At 36.4% G+C, this 20041-nt stretch overlaps 1 protein-coding gene across 1 annotated transcript in view; it reads right to left on the bottom strand.

Moving 5' to 3' along the window:
* Positions 1-19759, bottom strand: part of LOC108499616 (N-acetylated-alpha-linked acidic dipeptidase 2-like) — a 31684-nt gene extending 11925 nt beyond the window's left edge. The window contains exons 1-13 of the mRNA XM_017819663.1: positions 18784-19759; positions 17137-17248; positions 14052-14238; positions 12562-12663; positions 11606-11731; positions 10742-10928; positions 9535-9628; positions 9198-9296; positions 7431-7516; positions 6702-6821; positions 6204-6286; positions 3453-3516; positions 717-784 (exon numbers count right to left, since the gene is read on the bottom strand). Coding sequence (XP_017675152.1) covers positions 717-784; positions 3453-3516; positions 6204-6286; positions 6702-6821; positions 7431-7516; positions 9198-9296; positions 9535-9628; positions 10742-10928; positions 11606-11731; positions 12562-12663; positions 14052-14238; positions 17137-17248; positions 18784-18871 — 1416 coding nt within the window. The 5' untranslated portion in view covers positions 18872-19759. The remainder of the gene's footprint in view (positions 1-716; positions 785-3452; positions 3517-6203; positions 6287-6701; positions 6822-7430; positions 7517-9197; positions 9297-9534; positions 9629-10741; positions 10929-11605; positions 11732-12561; positions 12664-14051; positions 14239-17136; positions 17249-18783) is intronic.
* Between the last annotated feature and the right edge of the window lie 282 nt (positions 19760-20041).

Genomic DNA, 20041 nt, shown 5'->3' on the forward strand with positions numbered 1-20041 from the left:
ACTTATTTCTACCCTGTGCCTTTAAAGGGAGCCTACGCTGCTTAAGTCAGTCAGAGATGTGTTCTGTTAACTGAGATGAATGCAGATCTGAGGACAGTGGCAATGACTCATACTAGGTGCCTAATCTGGTTAACTCCTCATACGGACAAGGAAGTTCCATCCTTTAAAGGATCACAACCTTTCAGCCTGATGAGAAATTATTCTGAGAGCTGAAAGTAAAGAAGACATGGTTAGACCACTTGTAATCATGCAAATATACTTGTCTGGCCTGTTACAAAACCTTCTCAATCCTTCAATTTTTATTACATATTTCAAAGGCTCAGTGAGATATGAAGGAGATTTGGGGGAACAGACACGGAGAGAAAATGGTAGCTAGCCAATATGAAAATTATTTCCTTCAATGCTTATCACTTTAGAGAACTGATATTGCCCAATGTTTTATCATCTTGTTTTTATTATGATTGTTTTTACTATATATTGAAATTAAGATTCCACTTATGTCAGTGACACATTTCAACCTTTAAGAATACTGAGGAACTGTGAGCATGGACTGTGTACTGCTGATGGGATGTTTTGCTATTGATTTTGGTGGGATCAAGATTCTTCCGGCACAGCAATAAAATAAATCCAATATTATTCAATAATTCTATTTTATCCAATAAACTTACAGTTTTACATTCTTAGAAAGTCAGAAATAGTAGACACTGATTCTGTACCTCTTTTGTCAGATTATACACCAGTTTGTAGAGAAGAGGGGTGCAGTCAACTCTTAATGTGTAGTTCCCTGAAAATAAAACAAAGATATGGAAGTTTTCCCTTCAGGTTCCAGTGGCATTATCTTCTTAATTGATTAAACCCTGCAGTCCTTTCTTAGATAAACTTCTGGATTCCAAGGCAAGAATTTAGATCTTGCCTCAGAATATATACAGAAATAGATTACTTGGTCACACCATATGAGCTCCTGCCACTGCATAACAATGATGGATTGGTTATAGTACATACACAGGAACATAATTAAGCCTTCCCATAGTTCTAAAATACGCCTAACTCTCCCTCATTAGCTACAAGCCCTTGTCACTCATATGCTTCCTGAAGCTTGTGTTAAACGGCAAAAAATAAGATGTTAGAAATAAAGCCAGTGCTTTCAGGAGGTGTGCAAGAGGAAAGACATTAGCTACAAGATGTTTTGAGAAATCTTTCAATTCAGCTACTTTTCTTACCACAGACAGTACTTTTTCAATGCTTTTGCAGATTCTATCTACAAGACAGATCATCTTCTGAGTAAGAGAGTTGCAAGACATCTGGCATTTTATATTTCAGAACTAAGTCTAGCCCAAACAGTAGGCAAAAAAGATGCAGAGCAATGTTTTCTTCTGTCTCCTAAACCTCCCCTTTTACCATCATATGGTGACATCTACCCTTTACCCCCATAAGGTTTCCATGCTGCTGGCAGATTTTACTGAGCTTGGTAAGTATCGCATAGCAAAGTTCTCAGCTACAGCAGCAACAGTCCCATCAAAAACTATGGCCATTTTTGGGATAGGCAGAAGTCTAAAGCAGTCTTCTCTATAGACTGCAGCCACCCAAGAGTAGTGAACAAACACCTCTGCCCTCAAATACAGACAACAAAGAAGGGAACAGGGATGAAAAGGCTGCAACATAAAAAAAACCCACAAGCTCTCAGACAACAGTTATTAAGTTATTGTTATTGTTAGTAATTAGTTGTCAGTTATTAGGTTTTGATATGGCTTTAGATCTTGGGTCACACTTTGCACAGTGTGTTCTTACATATCATATTCTAGGACCAGACTGATAATTACAAAAAAGTCCATGATGATAGAAAAAATACAAGATAATGTTAATGATGTTTCCAAAAGGAGTCTGTATTTGAGAGCTGTAAATTCAAGTCATGAAACTGTTCAAAATGATAAACCCCTCTCCTTATTTTCATTGCTATAAGACAATAAAGAGAAATAATTTGCTGTCCAAAATGTGGTATAAGTGCTGTGGAAAACATTTGATGATAAACAAAATAATCATCAGAGTACATGAATGCTATGACTTTACAGTAGATTTTACTGCTCAGTCAGGTGAAAGATATCCAAGATACTTAAACCAGTGTACTTAACATGGTGTTCTTTTCCTTATTACATATTTATTTTCCAGTTGTTTTACTTTCATATTTTCTTTAATGCATAAAGCAAGAGACATGTTTGAATAATCAAGATTTAGAAGAAAATTGTTAAGGCAGCAGTATGTTGGCTGCAAACCAACTAAAAAAATATGTGTTACAATCCATACTGAGAATCTGAAGCAGTTGCAAAGCTATTATTTCATTTGTGAGATCTTCTAGGCGTGAAATTCTGCTCAGCTTTTTACACAGCCTGTAGGCTGCATAAATGAAGGAACAGCTCTAAATCTCCTTATTCCTCAGCTCCAACTGAGCCTTTAGAAACTGGGCTTGGCTTTTCTTTCTTTCCAATCCTTTTGTGATGGACAAAATTTTCAGCTGACAGAAATAAAAAGAGTTCTTAAATGTGCCTGTTGATAACCATTTTAGTCACACACAGGAAGCCCAAATAAGTTGGGTTTGACATGAGAACATTAATGCCTTGAATAACTTGATGTTATGATGCAGAGCAGCTTCACAGGACTCTTCTAACTATTCTTTCAGCACAGACAACAGTAAGAGAGGTCCTTCGGTAATAAAGCCCAGTATATTTTAAGAAGGATTTTGTCATTTAGGTTGTAGTGTAGAGCTCCCCAAAAAGGCCAGTTTGTAAGTAGCATTCCTGAATGACAGATTCTTGCAGTCTGAAGATCATAGTAAATGGGATAATGGTGGATAAGGTTTTTTGTGAAACACTCTTCAGTGCCTATTTTTGAAGAAGAGCTCTGCTGTAATATATATATAACTCCCTGATCACAGCAATGAACAAAGATAACCACACTGGCCTGAAGCACTAAATCATCTCCCACCTCCATCAAGTGTAAACCTAAGGTCTCGATACAAATTGTCTTATAAACATAATAAATTAGTGTCTGAAAATATTATGATTCCACAGGGAAAGGAGTTGGAGCTGTGACCAGAACAAGGAGCAGACTGTCATATATCAAAACCATGATTGTAAATTAAAGCTAATGCAGTAAAGAGAGAGTTTAATATACAGAACACTCAGTTAGCACAGAACACAACACTCTGCCAGAGGAGACATTCTGGACTCCAGACACATGGGCTGCAGCTCAAGGATGGTACTATTTGCAAAAGAAAGCAACACGAGAATTTAAATTGTTCTCTCTTCTCTCCACTAAATTCTGTATTTACTACACTTATTCTGAACATCGCTACACCTATCTTATGTTTTCCAGCTCTGAATGCAATAAATAATACAGAGAAAACTAATAAAAATTATGCTTTGGAAGTAAGGTAAATTTAAAAATAAAAGACTCACCTTCTATAGAAGAATCTGCGTTGATGTAAGCAACTGCCCGTTCCTGAAGGACTTTGGCATTTTCCTGGGGTTGTAAATGTGTAATTGTTACTTTCGATTAGTGACATTTAGTGAAGAGCATGTTAAGTGCACTATTTCTTAAAGCATTGCCCTTAGAACTCAGTCAGGATAAATACTACTATGTACCTTACTAATTATATTGTTTGAAGATGGGTAAATGATCTTGGCATATGAAATTCATTTGTGCTTTCTGTGACTTAATTTGTTGTGGAAAATATCCACAAAATGAAGGTTCTGCCTACTGCATCACACAGGAGCGAGATGGAACAAGAAAATTATTGAACAGAATTGTAACACGATAAAATAAGGCTGTACATGCTTTTTGACTCTGCACTTCGGGACTTTTTGAACATGCAACATGTCACTGCGAGATCAGCCAGAATTCTTCCATGCTCTTAATTCCTAGTTATTCATGTGTGCTCCCAGCACTAAATGCAATTTTAACACTGATGAACTGAGCACTGCTGTCATTTCTACACTATTCCATTTCAAAAAGGGATGAGTCAAAGCACTAAAATACCCTATTAAAATGAAGTTGACTATTTTGAGTCCACAAAGAATTGCTTTCATGCTAAATATATACACACATCTTGTTTAATTTTTTCCAAACTGGTAATTATGTTTGAATTGATATTCTAATCAGTAAGCAGTATTTTATTAAGTCTTGGCTTTGTGACAGATATTTTAATTAGGTTAGTAATTGTTACTCGATTCATTCAATTTGTAACCCAAATAATCATTTGTAAGTCACGTGAACTAAAAATTGAATTGGTAATTGATAAATAGAAAATGACATTAATATCTTTAAAAAAACATAGAGGAGATCCCACAAAAGAATACGAAGGGAGGGAGTGAGCCTGTACATGCATACATGAGGTCTTGCAAAGTCATATTAGTAGCATAAAGAAATTCCTTCATTTATGAGCAGTGGAGATTGTCTGTATAACAAAAGGATGTTGCCACAGTTGCAATTTTTCTCTTACACAGAAGGCAGTGAATACCATGGGTTAATTTTCCTCAAGATTTAATACATTACAGATCTGGCAGCTGCAGAAAATTAGAATGTAAGCTGTGAGGAATGTCTCTAGAGAAACTGAATCTAATTTAGTTGTAAAAAACTAGTAATGCACATCACCAAGATAAAGCAAGGAAACAATAATATCAAAACACTGAGGTTCAAATATGAACTGTGCTTATGGTTTTCTAACCTTGTACAGCTGTTGTTTCATGAAATAATGATTGATACATTACTAGAGACCAAATTATTAAGCAAAAAAATTACGGAACAGTAGTAGCAATATTTAACAAATTTAACATAACTCCTAATTTATTCATTACTTACTCAAGAGAAATTGATCTTTTAAGTACCATTTTTTCATATTTCTCAGAGTTAAAACAATTGTGTGGGTTTTTTTCTTGACAACATCTAAATATGCACATAGATATGTAGACAAAGAAATAATAAATACAGTTTCATATGCAGGTGGGATAATACTTCAATGCCAACTCTTTAAAATCTCTCAGTAAATGATTTAAAATAGCTGAAATTATTCTTTCTTCATCTAATGTCCCATAAACCAACAGTAAGATGCAGAGACTGTTACAGCTGGAAATCAAACAGTTTATGGGAGAAAGAATTAGTTCAAATTCATAGGAATAGAAAACTTAGCTTTGCTCACAGTATGATGGAATCCCTTTGCTGTTTGAGAGCATATTTCTGTGTTTGTTCCCTCCTCTGATGCGTGCTATTTTGCTGTATAATTTTGTGGTTTACTGAAATACATGACAATAAACTAAACTAAAAAGATTAAAATGTTTTATTTTATAGATTTTAAAAGCTCTATCCACATATACAATTATTACCTTGTAAATAAATTTCTAATAGAAGAAAAAAACACATTTCTCTTAAACTGTTCAGTACTAATAAATGGAAGTAGTTCAGCAGAAATATGTTTTATTAAGCAATTTTCTGCCTGCTCTATTTCCAACTTGGATTTTACAGACAAAGCAATGACAACTCTTGTAAGACCTGTATTTCGTATTGGGTTTTAACAAATCCACTTACAAGGTTAAGAATTTAACATGCCTAACAGGAAAAAGAAGAGAAAAATAGTCAGAACCTCACTTCTGAATTTCCCAACATCCTTCTATGAGGCAGGAATATAGCCAGAATTAATAAACTGTTCTGCCCCTGAGACTCTACAATGCTGGAATTAACAGGAATTTGGAAATATTCACTCATAGATTACTTATCCTTTCATTTGCCCAGGAGGACTGATTTCCATACAAAGGGCTTGGGGTGCTTATGGATCACAAGTTAATGATCTGGACTTAATTTTATAAAAACTAAGGAATTTCTCAAATAGAGAGTTAGACCAATTTGGGTTATATAAAATGCTGTAATTCTGTTAAATGAAGGGATAGATTTCCACATAGAGACCACTGAGGGACATTAACTTTGAATCAAAGTAGATTTTTAAGTCTTAGAAGAGTTAGTACACATACATTGTAAGAAGGTAAGTAAGTAATTGATATAAATACATGAGTGCCTTACAGCACCCAAAGAAGCCTGCTGTGCTCCAATTTTACCATGAAGCACTTGACTGCAGTCTAGGAATAGATGCTGGGTACTGCAGCTGCCTGCAATACCCTTTCAAGTTTTACTTTACTTTACACTATTTTTTTATTTACCTCAGCCCACTCTGTGGAACCCAATAATCCAAATTCTTCTGCATCCCAGCTTGCAAAAATAATAGTTCGCTTAGGTCTCCAACCTGCAATCACATAGTTAAACTTGAAAATTCAAGTTAAATTTTGAAAGTCTAGTAAAAGATCACCACAGTTAATTGAAATTCCTTTTAAAAATAACACTTAACTGATATAACAGTAAAAAAAATCCTCTCTTAGTTCCTTAGAGGAACATATTATTGCAGAGGCATTTCTTCTTAATGCAATATTTTTATTCTACACAACTAAGAGGGGACTATTACACTGATGAGGAAATAAATTCAGCCAACTAAGATGAAATGCTATATATGCACCTCTTCAACAAATTTCCATATTTCACAATTAGAAATAAAACTTTCTGTAGAAGTGAAAAGTTAAATAACTACAACAATTTACAGGAACAGTGTTCCTCAAAGCTTCTGTTTTCTATATCCATCATTTTATGTCTGTAATAATTGTTACCTTCCATCTTCATTTTACCAAAACTCCGTACAATTTCTTGCAGAACAGCTGCACCCGTAGTTGGATCAATACCACCAAATACCCAAGAGTCTCTGTGACCACCTAAAATAATATATCTGTCTGGAAACAAGCATACAATATCAATTCATAATTAAAAATGCACTTTGGTTATCTTTGGTGTTTCCTTTGATTGCATCCCTACTTGTATCAAACAAAATATGAAGTTCAATACCAGTGTAACAATTTTATTTTTTAGGTAATCTGCAGTCACTTACCCTACTGAAATATACAACTGAAGACAAGAAATATTTAATAGATATTTTTCCACCTAAAGGTCTTTCATGTATATGACCTTCTACTAAATATCAATAGTAGAATCTTAAGGTCCCAAATCATCACTAGTTTTCTGTACTTTGCATTGTGTTTATTTTTGCAAAGGCAAAATGTATGAATGATGTAAGGAGAAGCCTACTGTAAAATGACAGGCATTATAAAAAAATTCTCTGACATCTATCTTTCTGGTACTTCCATTCAAATATATTCCTGGAAATGCCAATGATAAACACTGTAATGGGAGGGAGAGAGCAACTATGAAGGATTACTTAGATTCCATATTATCTAGCTATCTAAAAAACTTTCTTACAACAAAAAGTTTCTTACAACATGAGAACAATTTCATCAAACACAAAATAAAGAAAGAATTAAAATCATGAAGCACCCAATGCTCACCTGGTTCCATGGCTCCTCTGAGGATGCCAATGACATTGTAAATTCGTGTTATTTTATTGCTTGTATGAACATGCATTCTGACTTTTCTGAAATGAAAGGCAGTATGGAGTAACCATTTCTGACTGAGAAGCCAATAAAAATTCAATGCTAATAACATATAAGCCAAAGAGTTTGTCCTTCTGTTCTGCTTTGTGTATTCAGCACTAGTCTGATGTGTGTTCATTTGTCTCAGTGTGTCATTTTTTATTTCAGCTTAACCTGCTGTGCTGACAGCAGAAACAACCCTATGAAGTGGGTCAATCTATAAATTTGCAAATATTTACAGAATTTATTGAATTTTTATTTGTGGGAATCAATTAGACAATTTGGTACTAGAGGAGTAAACTTAAAAACATGCACAGTAATTAAAAATACATTTATTTTATATTTTGATCAAAATTATGGTTGTGGATATACATATTTTTATAAAAAATACACTTTGGTTTTCTAGCACAATTCCATTAATAAGATAGAATGTGGGGAAAAGGTCATCAGGAATATTCATCCAGGAATAAATTGAAACTCTGTTTAGGACAGCAGATCTAAGTGATCAAAATTAGTCAGTTGTAGAACTATAGAATCGTTTGGGTTTGCAGGGACCTTAAAGATCATCTAGTTCCAGCCTCCTAGCTGTGGACAGAGAACCTTCCAACTAGAGACAGGGAACCTACTAGAAGTACAGTTTACTTTTTCCCTGCCCCCCCAGTAAAAACTCTTCATCTCTGCCCCCTCCTCCCCAGTAAATTCCACTTGTGAAATTTTATAAAAGCAAAGGAAATCTATGTTTTAGGAGAGATAAAAATAATATAGTATTCAGCCCTCTTAATCCATAGAAGAAACAAATCATCAAACAATGCTTTTTTTGGGTCTGGCAAAACCTCCAGAGTTTCACGTTTGAAGTTATCTTTTCAGCAGCAAATCTGCATAGCTGTCAAAATCAAAACGTACTTCAGGACAGCCACTGGATCTTTGCCCAGGAAATAACTGACACTAGTGCTTTGAACATGCATATACTTGCACACTTTCCATGTGCAAGTGACTTTTCCCAGACTCAAAAGGTTCATTTTGATATGGAGCTACTCTGAGAAAGGACTATGTAGGATTAGACCATATTTACAAAAAATGTGGCCTTTACAAGTAGGACGATGTTAAGAAGTGCATTCAAAAATACTTTGCGTGTATGAGTTTTGTGGATGAATCACACTGTTTTCTCATTGTTGCTCTTCAAGATATTCCAAACAGCACATAATTATGTCAAATATGCTTTCTTATTTATTTATTCCTATTTTATTCATTTTCAACTAGTATTAAAGCAGAGCAGGAAAGAATAATGGTAAATGGAGTCTACAAAATTATATATTCAGGCATACTCTTGTTTTTCAGGAGATTTGGTAGTGATAATGACTGTTCAGTGTGATCCACTACCAATCCTAATAGAATGATACCTCATGTAAACTGAAATTATTTTTGGTGTGGAAAAGTATAGAAAAGTGATCTTTTGCTTTATTACAAGTTATTGCCAAATGCCACTGTCATGTGTCTTGGTCTGCTAACTTATCATCATTTACTATCTGATTTTTTTCAAATTCTAAAAATAATCATCATGTGCAGCCCACTCTGAAGGAAGTAAATTTCTCCAGAATATCTCTAGATGTATTGTTTCACAGTTTTTCCTCTTGTAGGGATTTTTTTTCAATATTGTATAAACAGGTAAGTGTTCAAATAGACCTTGTAGAAGAGTTTCCTGTGAATCCTGGCCCTATGTTATAAGACACATTGAGACTTCCCTTCCAGCTGCTGTCTGGAGCTGCAGGTCCTCCCATTGCACTGTAAAGTGAAAACCAAGACAAATGCAGTTGAACAGTAGGGTAAAATCTTAAATTCCCTTAATAATTATTGCAGTAAACCCAAGGTGGGTTTACAAAATTCTGAAAAGCATTATTGCAGAAACAGGTTGCTTTGAATTTTCCACATTTCCTGAAAAACACATTTACTAAAAAAAGTAGTATGAATGCAAATTACAGCAGAGATTTTACCAGAGTGAGGAGAACTGATGTACACTCACCTCAATAATAGTTCTGCATCATGATATCCAATGGGGTGAACCGGGATTCTAGGAATCCCTACACCTTCATTAACTTTATACCTGAAAGTGTACTCTGAGAAACCAGAACAAAATGTCAAGTTTATAGTGTTCTTAGCAACTTTAACCAAACTGTAAACACTTTTGAACAGTGCAGCCACACAGCAGCCACGAGCATTCATCATTCTTTTCAATTCTTACATAATTTCTCAGACATTACTTCTAGGAAACCAAACTGCAAGGACAGAACCACAAACCCAGTGATGCATCTGCACAATTGTGCAAAAAAATCTCCACATTTAGATTTGTTGTCCATCCATATTATTACATCTCCTCAAAGCTGGCTAAGGGAAAACCAAGCTGGTGTGTGAGGTGAAGATGGCACTTGTGCAACTGTTTGGCAAGCTGCAGAAGACATCCCCAGATACACTTGCCTATGGTGAAGACAGGCAATGTCTCTCTGAGTCTGGTGGGAGAGGCACACACAGTCTATCCTGTTTTTTCAGCAGGTTGTCTTATGCATCCAACAGTGTTCACACAAGCTTTCCAGAAGGCCCCCTGTATACCCATCCCATCTGCAGACCGCACTGGTAGGCATCTGAGTTCAGAAGAAGTTTTGGAATGCCAACAAGGACAAGACAAGCATATGGTGCCAATATTTGAAAGACTCCAGGCGACTGTTACTTTTACTATTAGAATTTTACTCCCTGTAAGGAGGATTTTAAACTGCTTTCCTACTTGGAATTTATGATCAGCAAGAAAACATACCTCCAAGCAAAGCTATTAGTCCTCTTTGATGGTAGAGTATAATCTAGTTTAAACTGGTCATCCTGAGAAACACAGATATTTAAAAATTACTAGAAATTCTCAGTCGTTTCCTGCTGCTTCATAGTCTGTAAACCTGCGCATCCTGCCTTTCTAAGATAATTATAAGCCTGGGATAAACAAAGAGATTTTCCTGAAGTTTTTTCCTAAAAACTTTCCTTCCCCACCTAGGTCAAAAGCAACCAATTAGAATGGCACACAGGCAGAATTTAGTCTGCAATAGGAAAATTAACTACTGCTAAAAATAATTTCTAGCAGTTTTTTTCTCTTCATTTCTACTAAAAATAAATGAATTTCTAGTGTCAGACTTTCGACACCAGTTTATAAAGTACTTGATGGCCCAGGTTACAGAAATTTCACTCACCTTTGGCAGGATAACCTGGTGTTAGAGGGTCCCCAGCTCCATTCAGATTTAATACATTCCCACGCTGGACTCCCCCACCTGGAAGGTTCCAGCCACCTGGATAAGCATCTATTCCTGGGGCACAGTAGTCAGCAGGGTCTGAATAAAGTATGATCCCTTGGGCTCCTGCTAATATGGCATTTTTAACCTGTGAAATTATTTACTTTTAAGAAGTGTCTCCTTTATTTTTTTTTTCTTTTTGGTCAATGCAGTGATAAATCTGAATGTTGCAATTTGCTTCCATGCAGACATAGTTTTAGAAGTTGTGTGTGTAGTAGAGTGAAAATGACCCTAGATTCAGCAGAAGGACAAACCACAGTGAAACACACTGTTCATTATTTGTGTTATTCATTTAGTCATAGCTCAAGGCTATGAAATAAAGTACAGGATGTAAAACTGAGGCACAAAAACTGACCACTATCCTTACTGCCCCACTGTCACCCGTTTTGTCAGACTTGTTATCTAAAGTCAGAAGATATAATTAATCAGTCTCTGTGCATCAGACTCCTTGTCAAATAATTGCTATTTCAAAATACTACAATTCTACGGATGAAAAGTATCAAAAATCTTGGCTCTACAAACTACTCAGTTCCTTAAACTAATCTTTTGCAAAAACTGCCTAGGCAGTTTGCAGTCATCTCAGTCTCAGGAGTTTAATACATTCACATGGCTTTATTGTTTTGGAAGTTAGACTGCAGTCACAATGGGTGCATTGCAGGCTTCCTTCTGCTCATATATTCCAACTAAGAGCCCTCACTAACTCCCTCCAGCTCTGTCATGAACAGTGTCTGACCCACAGAGGAAAAATTAAAACACAACACTTACTTTGTTTCCTCTGAAGATCTTCCCGTATCTGGCAATGACAATCTTTCCTGTACAGTTAATTCCCATTTCACGCTCCAGTTTAAAAAAATCTTCCGTACGGCCATAATTCACATAGACCAGATCTGCCTGCACAGAAAAGAAAAGCAGTGTCATGGCAACTGGTCAATCAACAGACAAACTACCCACTCCCAGAAATACACTGTTTCGTTCACTATGTATGATATAGTGTTGGGGGTTTTTTTGCATTTCTGCAAATTAGATCCAGTGCCCATAAAAACAATAGCAAAAGATATCTATAATATTCTATAGGAAACTTTGGCTTAAATGGCTGACTTTTGTATATTATCCTGCCCTTAACAACAGTCTTAAAATCTGAGGCTGGAAAATAAACCAATATACTTTGTTAAATTGACAAATTTCTCTGGCCATGACAAATACTGGTAATACCTTGCATACATAAACACACAGAATTACATAATTTCATTCATTTATGCAATGCAATGTTGTCCCTGACTGTTCCATAATGGATTAGCAGATTAAGTGAGGGGCTTTTGTGGCCTTTAAAGGCATTCATTTAATCCAAAGTGTCTTCCAACTTGATTTATATATTGCCAATTCTACTTGTGCCTTAAGCAGGTTCTCTCCATATGATTGAATAATGTGGAGCAATCTGAGATATATCCAAAATTTTTCATCAAGATAAAAACTATTATTTGATTCAAAGTTCTAGCAATTTGAGAAAGCTTTGGTTTTTTGGTTATAAAAGACTTCTAACCTTTGCACAATATGTGGCCTAGCCGTGCTTAAGTGCTCCCTAATTAACACAAATGATTAATTAAAACTACTACAACAAATATTTTGAGAAATTGGAGCAATTTGTCCCAGTAAGGCAGGGATAAGGATATTCACAAAATATGAATTCAGCTAATAGCACTCTTACATAATTTTTTTCTTACCTCTGGCACTCCTTGTGCTGAAAAAGCATTATATGGTGGTAGTATACCAGTAACATTTTCATACCCCTGAGCAGGTGGTTCAAACAATGACGTATTGAAAACCTACCAATAAATAACAGAAGTCTTTGGTCAAATACTCCAGGCAAAAATTTGCCCACTAAGCAAATGCTAAGTGTGTAAACTATACGCTGGTTTCCATAAATCACTAGCAAAAAATACAATTCTAACTAGCATGCATACGTTCAAACAAAAACACAGCTAGAGATCCAGAGCTGAACTTTTATAACAGAATGCAGATATGAATAGCAAAGAGACAGATCACTTGTCAGAAGATGCCCATCAGTCACTACCTGAACCTAAGCAAAGAAGTAGCTGGAAACTGCCAAGAGGTTGTGACAGTAAAAAGGCACCCAGTTCATCCATGCCATCCCAGGTATTTTTTGTGATTACTCCCACCTTTATTATTATTATTCTCTTCAGCTCTTTGCTAGTTATACTCCAGTTAAATGTGCTGCTTTTTATCTCTATCTATTGTAACACTCGTGTTAAGGTTCATGTCCACTTCTTGTCATCTTATGAGATTATAAATGAGATACTGTTACAGTTTCTTGAAAAATTTCTTCATTCTTTCACCTCTAAGCTCATGTCATCCTGAGCAAGTATTCATTAGTTTCCACCATGTCTCTTCATCCCCACCTTTGTGCTATGATGCTTCTCTAGCAGTCCTATCTCCTCTCCTTACTCAGGCTCCTTGTCAGATTTTACATCTGCTTCTTTATTTCTATGGGTGTTCAAAAGGGAGATGTCTACAGACTGACTAGTTCATTAGTACTTCTTCTAACTCTAACTTAGAAGACACCATAGGGAGACAGTGGGATCAGGTTCAGAGCAAGGAAAACTAGGTAGGACTTCATACAATAAATAGTATCTCTAATTCCTTACCTCAGCATGTTGTGGAAGCAAAAAATGTGCAGGGTTTGGACAGGTACTTGGAAAAGAGATCTAACAAGGGTCACTGACTGGATAAATACTTGGAAAAGAGGCCTAATGAGGATTCTTTAGGAGACTAATTACAGCACATTCAGAGAATGCCTGAGCTGAAAACATCTAGACACTGGAAGAATTGCATGCCTGAAATACATTTCTTTGTTTTAAGCAGCTTCGTGCATCCACTTAAGCCTGTTTATGGAAACAGGATATTGGCCTAGATGTATCCTCAAACTGAACCCTTCTAACACCTTATGATCCACTGGTGTTAATTGCAGCCCTTCCACAGGTCCTCTCTCCTCTGTACGAGGCACTGAGATTACAGCCACTCTGCCGTGTTACTGCACAGCCTGGAAAACCATTTCTAAATATGAGTAGCCTTTGCACTGGACTTTTTATTGTGATATAAAGCACAAGCTGAGCTGAATGGGTGGGCAAAGAGAGAAAGAACTGTTTTTTAAAGGAGTCTTACATAAATACAGTTTTGTCATTAAAAAGATCACCTCATTCCCTTGATCATCAATTACTGAGATGTAGTTTGGCTGCTTTTCATTTGGGTATGAAAGAAGCACGTCATAATGAACAAGTTCAGCTGAATCCAATCCAAATTCCTTCCACTGGCCTTGAATTTGTTTGGCAAGAATAAGATTCTGTTCAGTTCCTGCGAGATGAGGCAACCTAGTAAATGAGCTAGAACAAAACAGAAAACTGCTAGTAAGCAGGAAATTCAGAGAGACACAATAGTGAACTAGGATCAGTGCATATAAAGCTAATCCTCAAGCCACATTGGACTGTAAGGTCTTAAAGTTAGAGCTAAAAACATGATTGTTCTTCAGAGTTTGCATCAGGACAAGTAAAAAATGTAGTCAGAGCAGAGGATCTCTCCTGAGGCCTTAAGTTAAGTCAGTTGATCTTCTCTTTGCATAACAGAATTAGCCACATGTACACACAAGCAACGAAAATCAGTATCGAAGACATTCAGCAAAAGAATATGAGCAGTATACGAGGAGCAGAAATAAATATAGCAAAACTATACATTCAGAAAGGAGCCTTCCAGATAATTGTGGTATCTGATGATCTATTTGTACACTATTGGCATAATGTGTCCTGATGTCCTAATAAGTTTAACTTGAAAATCATTATATCAAATTATCTGCACAGATTTGCTTTTTTTTTTAGTCAAAAGCCTGAATAATAAAATCCTTCTTAATAACACTTACTTTCATATCAGATACAATTCATAAATGTGATAAATAGTCTGAAATAGTATCCAGCCCCTCTGGGCTACCCTACAGAAATCTGTCTGTAATTTGTTTGGTCCACTGTACAAGAAAGTTGTGATGAAAGCTCATCAGTCAGCCAGGTACTCAGCATGAGCTTCCAATTCCCAACACACTACTTGTCAATGGCTGCCCCACAGATGTCAGATACCATCAATTACCATTAACTCATGGTAGCAAATACCATGATTAGTATCACTTCAACTTGTCATTTCAGACTGTTTTCAACCCATGTAGGAGCATGTTCTTCGGCGTGTACTTCCTCAGCTTCCAAAGAAGAATGCTGTGGGAGATGATGTTCAAAACCTTCCTTACAGAAGGCAATCATGCTGATGATAGATACGAAAGGTAAATAAATGCTGACTGTTCCTAACCATCTTTCTGTCCCCCATGTGTCTGGAAATTCCAGAAGGATGTTCAGTCACCCTTCCAGGGATTGAAGCTAACCAGCCCACAGTCTCTCCATGTTGTCCTCACTTAAAGATGGGCACAACATCAGCCATTTTCAGCCACCTGGGACCTCTTTCAATCATCAGAACTTCTCACCTACAGCAATGTAACATCAACGTCTTTCACATGAATCCCACCTGGCCCCTAGATTTGAATACATCTAGATTCTCTAAGTAGACCACAGCTCTCTGCTGTTGTCTTTCCCTCTCTTTAAACTGGATGTGTATGCACCAAAGTTTGGAAGCAACCTTTGACAAAACTTGTTGCCTGTTTTCTTCTTGCACTTTAATTCTCTCAAGTATTTTAAGCACCATTTAATCCCATAAGTAGTCTAAATACTGTATGTGGTGTCACGGAAAATATACTGAACAACAAATGATGCTTTTGTTTCAATTTTTCTAAACAGTTTAATCCTTTTCAGAGCTATGATACAATGCTAAGACTAAAGTGTACATTTTATGAAATTCATAGTTTATTTTCCCCACTTTATAAAAGCAGATTTAGTAGTCTGAAAAACTAAGAGTATGGATCGAAGTTCCCAAGTTTACTTTTTTTAATATTTTTGGCAAAATTTTTGGATAGTGCATTAATACAATTTTTCTGCAGTTCCTTATTTTTATTTGAATTTAGGCAAAAAACCCCAACCCAACCAGTATGAAGCACTTGGCCCATCATCAAAGCAAGCAGACACATGAGATACCATTAATATCCTGTGGCCAAGAGACTTCAGCATAATTGCAGAGCTATTTCATGCTGTCATCAATCTCTATGTTGCCTAGACTCTCACTCAAACATAATTTTCAGGAACTCTCCAGTCTACTGAAAGCAATGAATACAAAATAAGATAAGGCCTATAGACTTAAAAAGCTAATTGATGTTAGAAATTAAACCTTTTGGGTTTAGGATCAAACTTGTCAGTAATCCTTTCATGTTCATGATGCAGCTGCTGACCTACATGCTGAATACCAACATTTTACTAACCAGAGTTATTTACTTTTCATGTGAATATATTTGTTCCTCTGTAGAAGATATAAATATACACAATAATGATTTTTTAAAAATTTTCAATGGAATGCACAGCAAAACAAAAGGATACTTTTATATCCTTAGCATTTTAGATGCTTTGAAAGAACTGCATGGATGCACTATGATGCAAAAAAAGTATATTTACTAACAATTACATCATACAAGACTTAACCAACCATACACACACACACTGACCATGGATATAAGATAGGGGATAATGGGATGTCCAAGCACCCAGCTAAGAGCATGTTATCTAATATGGCCACACTAAAGGAATTATCAGTTGTAAGTATACATGCAACTCAGTGCCATGCAAATTTGTACCATTAACTTTTAATATATTAATTTTCTACTTAGACTAGCTGCTCAAAGTGAAAGTTTTAGGAGACACTGAACAGATGATCAATCAAATGTAACTCATAGTAATCAACATATCCCAAATAGAGTAAAATCGTCTTGCTCTGAGAGAAAGCAAAGTTATCTGATGTAAAAGCTTCAGTCACTTGCAAGGAAAAAACAGACACACTCCATTAAATCAAGAAGACGAAAAATCATAATAAAAAAGACTGGTAAGCACTGGCAGTAACACAGCTTGGGTGAAAGTAGACTTGACAGTACAAGCACTCCAAAAAACTTAACTTCAAAAATGAGGAGAAGAGGAACAGCAGAGTTGTGAGCCTCTCCCTTCTCCTTCCCTCAGACATTCTGTATAAACTAAATATTTCCAAAGCATTTTAACAGCTCTGCTTTCATTGGCCCTTCCTTTGAGCTTATGTTATCACTTTTTTGTGACTGATAAAATTGTTCAAAAAACAAGATACACACAGCTTACCGAAGGAAGTGCTTGATATTCTCTGCTTTCATTTCAGCCGCAAGTTTCTGTCTCACATTTTGGTAGACAACCGAAGAGTTGAGGGTTTTTCCACACAGTTTTGTCAACCATCCTGAAACACATTTGAAAAGCTTTCTACTTAGAAAGAACGCCAGTCCTCACATGTATGAGCCTTTGAGCAACACGAAGTATTGAACTGTTAAAACTGCATGGATGAACAGGGCTTAGAGTACCCTCTGTCAGTGTCTGCCAGCTCAGAGAAGTAAAGCAGAAAAGTAAAATATATTTCATTTTTTGAATTGCCTAAAACATTAACAAAAGACTACAGCCTAAATCGCTGGTAAATCCCCTTTACTTGCCTTTTTAAGACAGACTTATCTCTCATTAATTTTAACCGTAGTTTAAATTCTCAATTAACTGTTTGTAGTGTGAGGTTTGAACTCCTGATACTCGTGATGAAATTCTCTTATTTAATTTATTCATATATCTTAAATACATGTGTATGCATATTTAAAGTGAAGATCTAGGACTCAACAGACACACTGCTAGCATTATAATAGTTACAGACTTGGGGTTAGACTATTTATTAATTAAAGGAATAAAGTTAACTGTGATCCAGTCAGTTTAAGAATGTTAAATATTTATTCAGTAGCCATAAATGGTTGTAGGAGAAGGTATATAAACTGTATTAATTTGTCTTAAGAAGAAAACAACAAAACAAAACAAAATCCTTTTATTATTATAGGTAGACAATCCAAAAATGGGAAAATTTTCATAAGAAAGACAAATACATGTGATGTCACATGCACAATATATGTGACCCCTTAGACTTAAATGCAACTGAAGTAACACTCTGAACATAACAGTGATACTGGATTAAACCAAAGGTCCATCTTGCCCAGTATCCTGTTTTGGAGCATGGTCAAAATATTATGTTCAGGGAAATGTAGAAGAGTAGCACAAGCACCAGAAATTTGCAGTTCAGGGATCTCCTAAATCAAACTAATGTTTTGTATATTTAATAGCCCTCATGGATTTTTCTTTCATGCTTCAGCCTTAAGTGTGTGCTACAATACAAGTTTAAAAAGGACATGCAATTTTATATTTAAAATCAAATGCTGAAAGTGACTTCAGAAAAAAATCTCATGTTCTAGTAAAGTTCATTGTGCACAATGAAAAACTTCAGTAACTCCATTCTTGGCTGCCAGTTAAACTCCTCCTCCTCTACATTCTACCCTTAGTTTCTAAAATAGCAACTGAATCAGAGCATTTAAATAGATCTTCAGTAAAAAATCAGGAAATACAATTAAAAAGAAATGGAGATCTGACAATCACTGAAGTCTCGAACTCTATTAATCTTTCCTCTTTCAACGCCCGGCTGCCCATTTCGTAAGCTGTCAGTTCACCAGGGCTCCCCGTGAGCTGAAGCACGCAGCCATTCTATTCCTCGCTCCCTAAAGACCAAAACTGCTAGAGCGAGCAACTTCTTAGAAAAGCAGTGGGATGAGTACTTTATAATGTACCTAAAAAAGCAGTATAATCTCCCTGATGATAAGTTAATCACAACAGGGGTTGCACTTAAGTATGTGCAGGGGGCAAAAGCTGCTTCAAAAGCTGGGGCAAAAGCCCCTGGTTCTCTGTACTTACCTGTAAGAAAGCCCAGCAAGAAACAGCCAAGCAGCCCAGGGCAGAGGAGCCATGTGCAGAGGGTGGTCTTGCTCCTGCTCCTGGCCATAGGGGCATCACTGGCCGGCAGCTTGGCAGTCTGTGAGGAGGGCAGGCAAGCAGCTGCCTTCCTCCTCCTCTGTCCCCCCCTCCTCTTTCCGTCTGCTGCCCCAGGGCTGTCCCTGGCTTCTGTGTTTCTCAGCTCTCATGCTGCCTAATCAGCCTTAACCCAGGATGATGATGATATGATTTTCTGAGAGCAATAAAACACTTCCGAGTCTCACCCCACTAAACAGCTCCAGTCTATTTCTGTGACAGATATGTATCTAGGCTGTGCACCAAGCAGTTTACAAGTACTATTTAAAAGGCTAATTTCTATTAATTATCAGGAGTTCCTGGGTTTGAAAGTTCTTGGTTTAGGCTTGATCACAATCTGTTCCAGTGGAAGTGGCCAAGAGATGAAAATAAGGGAAAACTTGTTTCTTCTTTACCAATGAAGCACTGAATTGCTTCCTTTAGTAATCCATAGTAACATTAATCCTTGTCAAGTGATGAATACTTGGAGCAGCTAAGAAAACAATTTAGATTACCCAGTGAGGACACTTCCAGGCATCATCCAATTTGGAACTGTGAAAAGTTGCAAAATTATTCTCTATATTCTCTAGCTTTTTACACTTAAGACTTCAGGGTTCTTAAGATCAAGTTTTCTTAGTCTAATTCAGTCAAATCCACCAGTATCTCATGGTCACAACTTCAGCCCAGGGAATAGTCAAAAAAATAGGTTCATAGACTCATCATATTTTTGTACAAACTTACTCTGACCCCGCACATCACTACCTGCTGGTGAGTTCCTGCATGGCTATATGGAAGCCAAGACTGATCTTTCTGGAACTGAGGACCTGCCCATTTGAGACCAGTTATATGGCTGAAGATAGGAAAGCTTTTCTGGGAGCCTGGAATGCTTCAAGTTCCTACTACTCACTCCCAAAGTCCAAAGTAGGTACATTTTGTGAAAGAAATATCAGTACTCTGAGTATCAAAACTCTCTTAAACACATAAGGTTGAGCTGAAAATATTCAGAAAAAGCTGAAAAGGCTAGTTAATATCCTAATTGCTTCACTACGGCTTTCCAGAAAATAAGGACTTGGGTATTCTGCACCAGTGATAGCCACCATTTCAAGCACAGGCTGGATGTCTTTGTTCAAATTATAGGCACGTCCAGTTTTGTGATTTTTTTCCC

Source organism: Lepidothrix coronata, unplaced genomic scaffold (assembly GCF_001604755.1).
Source record: "Lepidothrix coronata isolate B3197 unplaced genomic scaffold, Lepidothrix_coronata-1.0 Scaffold76, whole genome shotgun sequence".
In the NCBI taxonomy this organism is placed as follows: domain Eukaryota; kingdom Metazoa; phylum Chordata; class Aves; order Passeriformes; family Pipridae; genus Lepidothrix; species Lepidothrix coronata.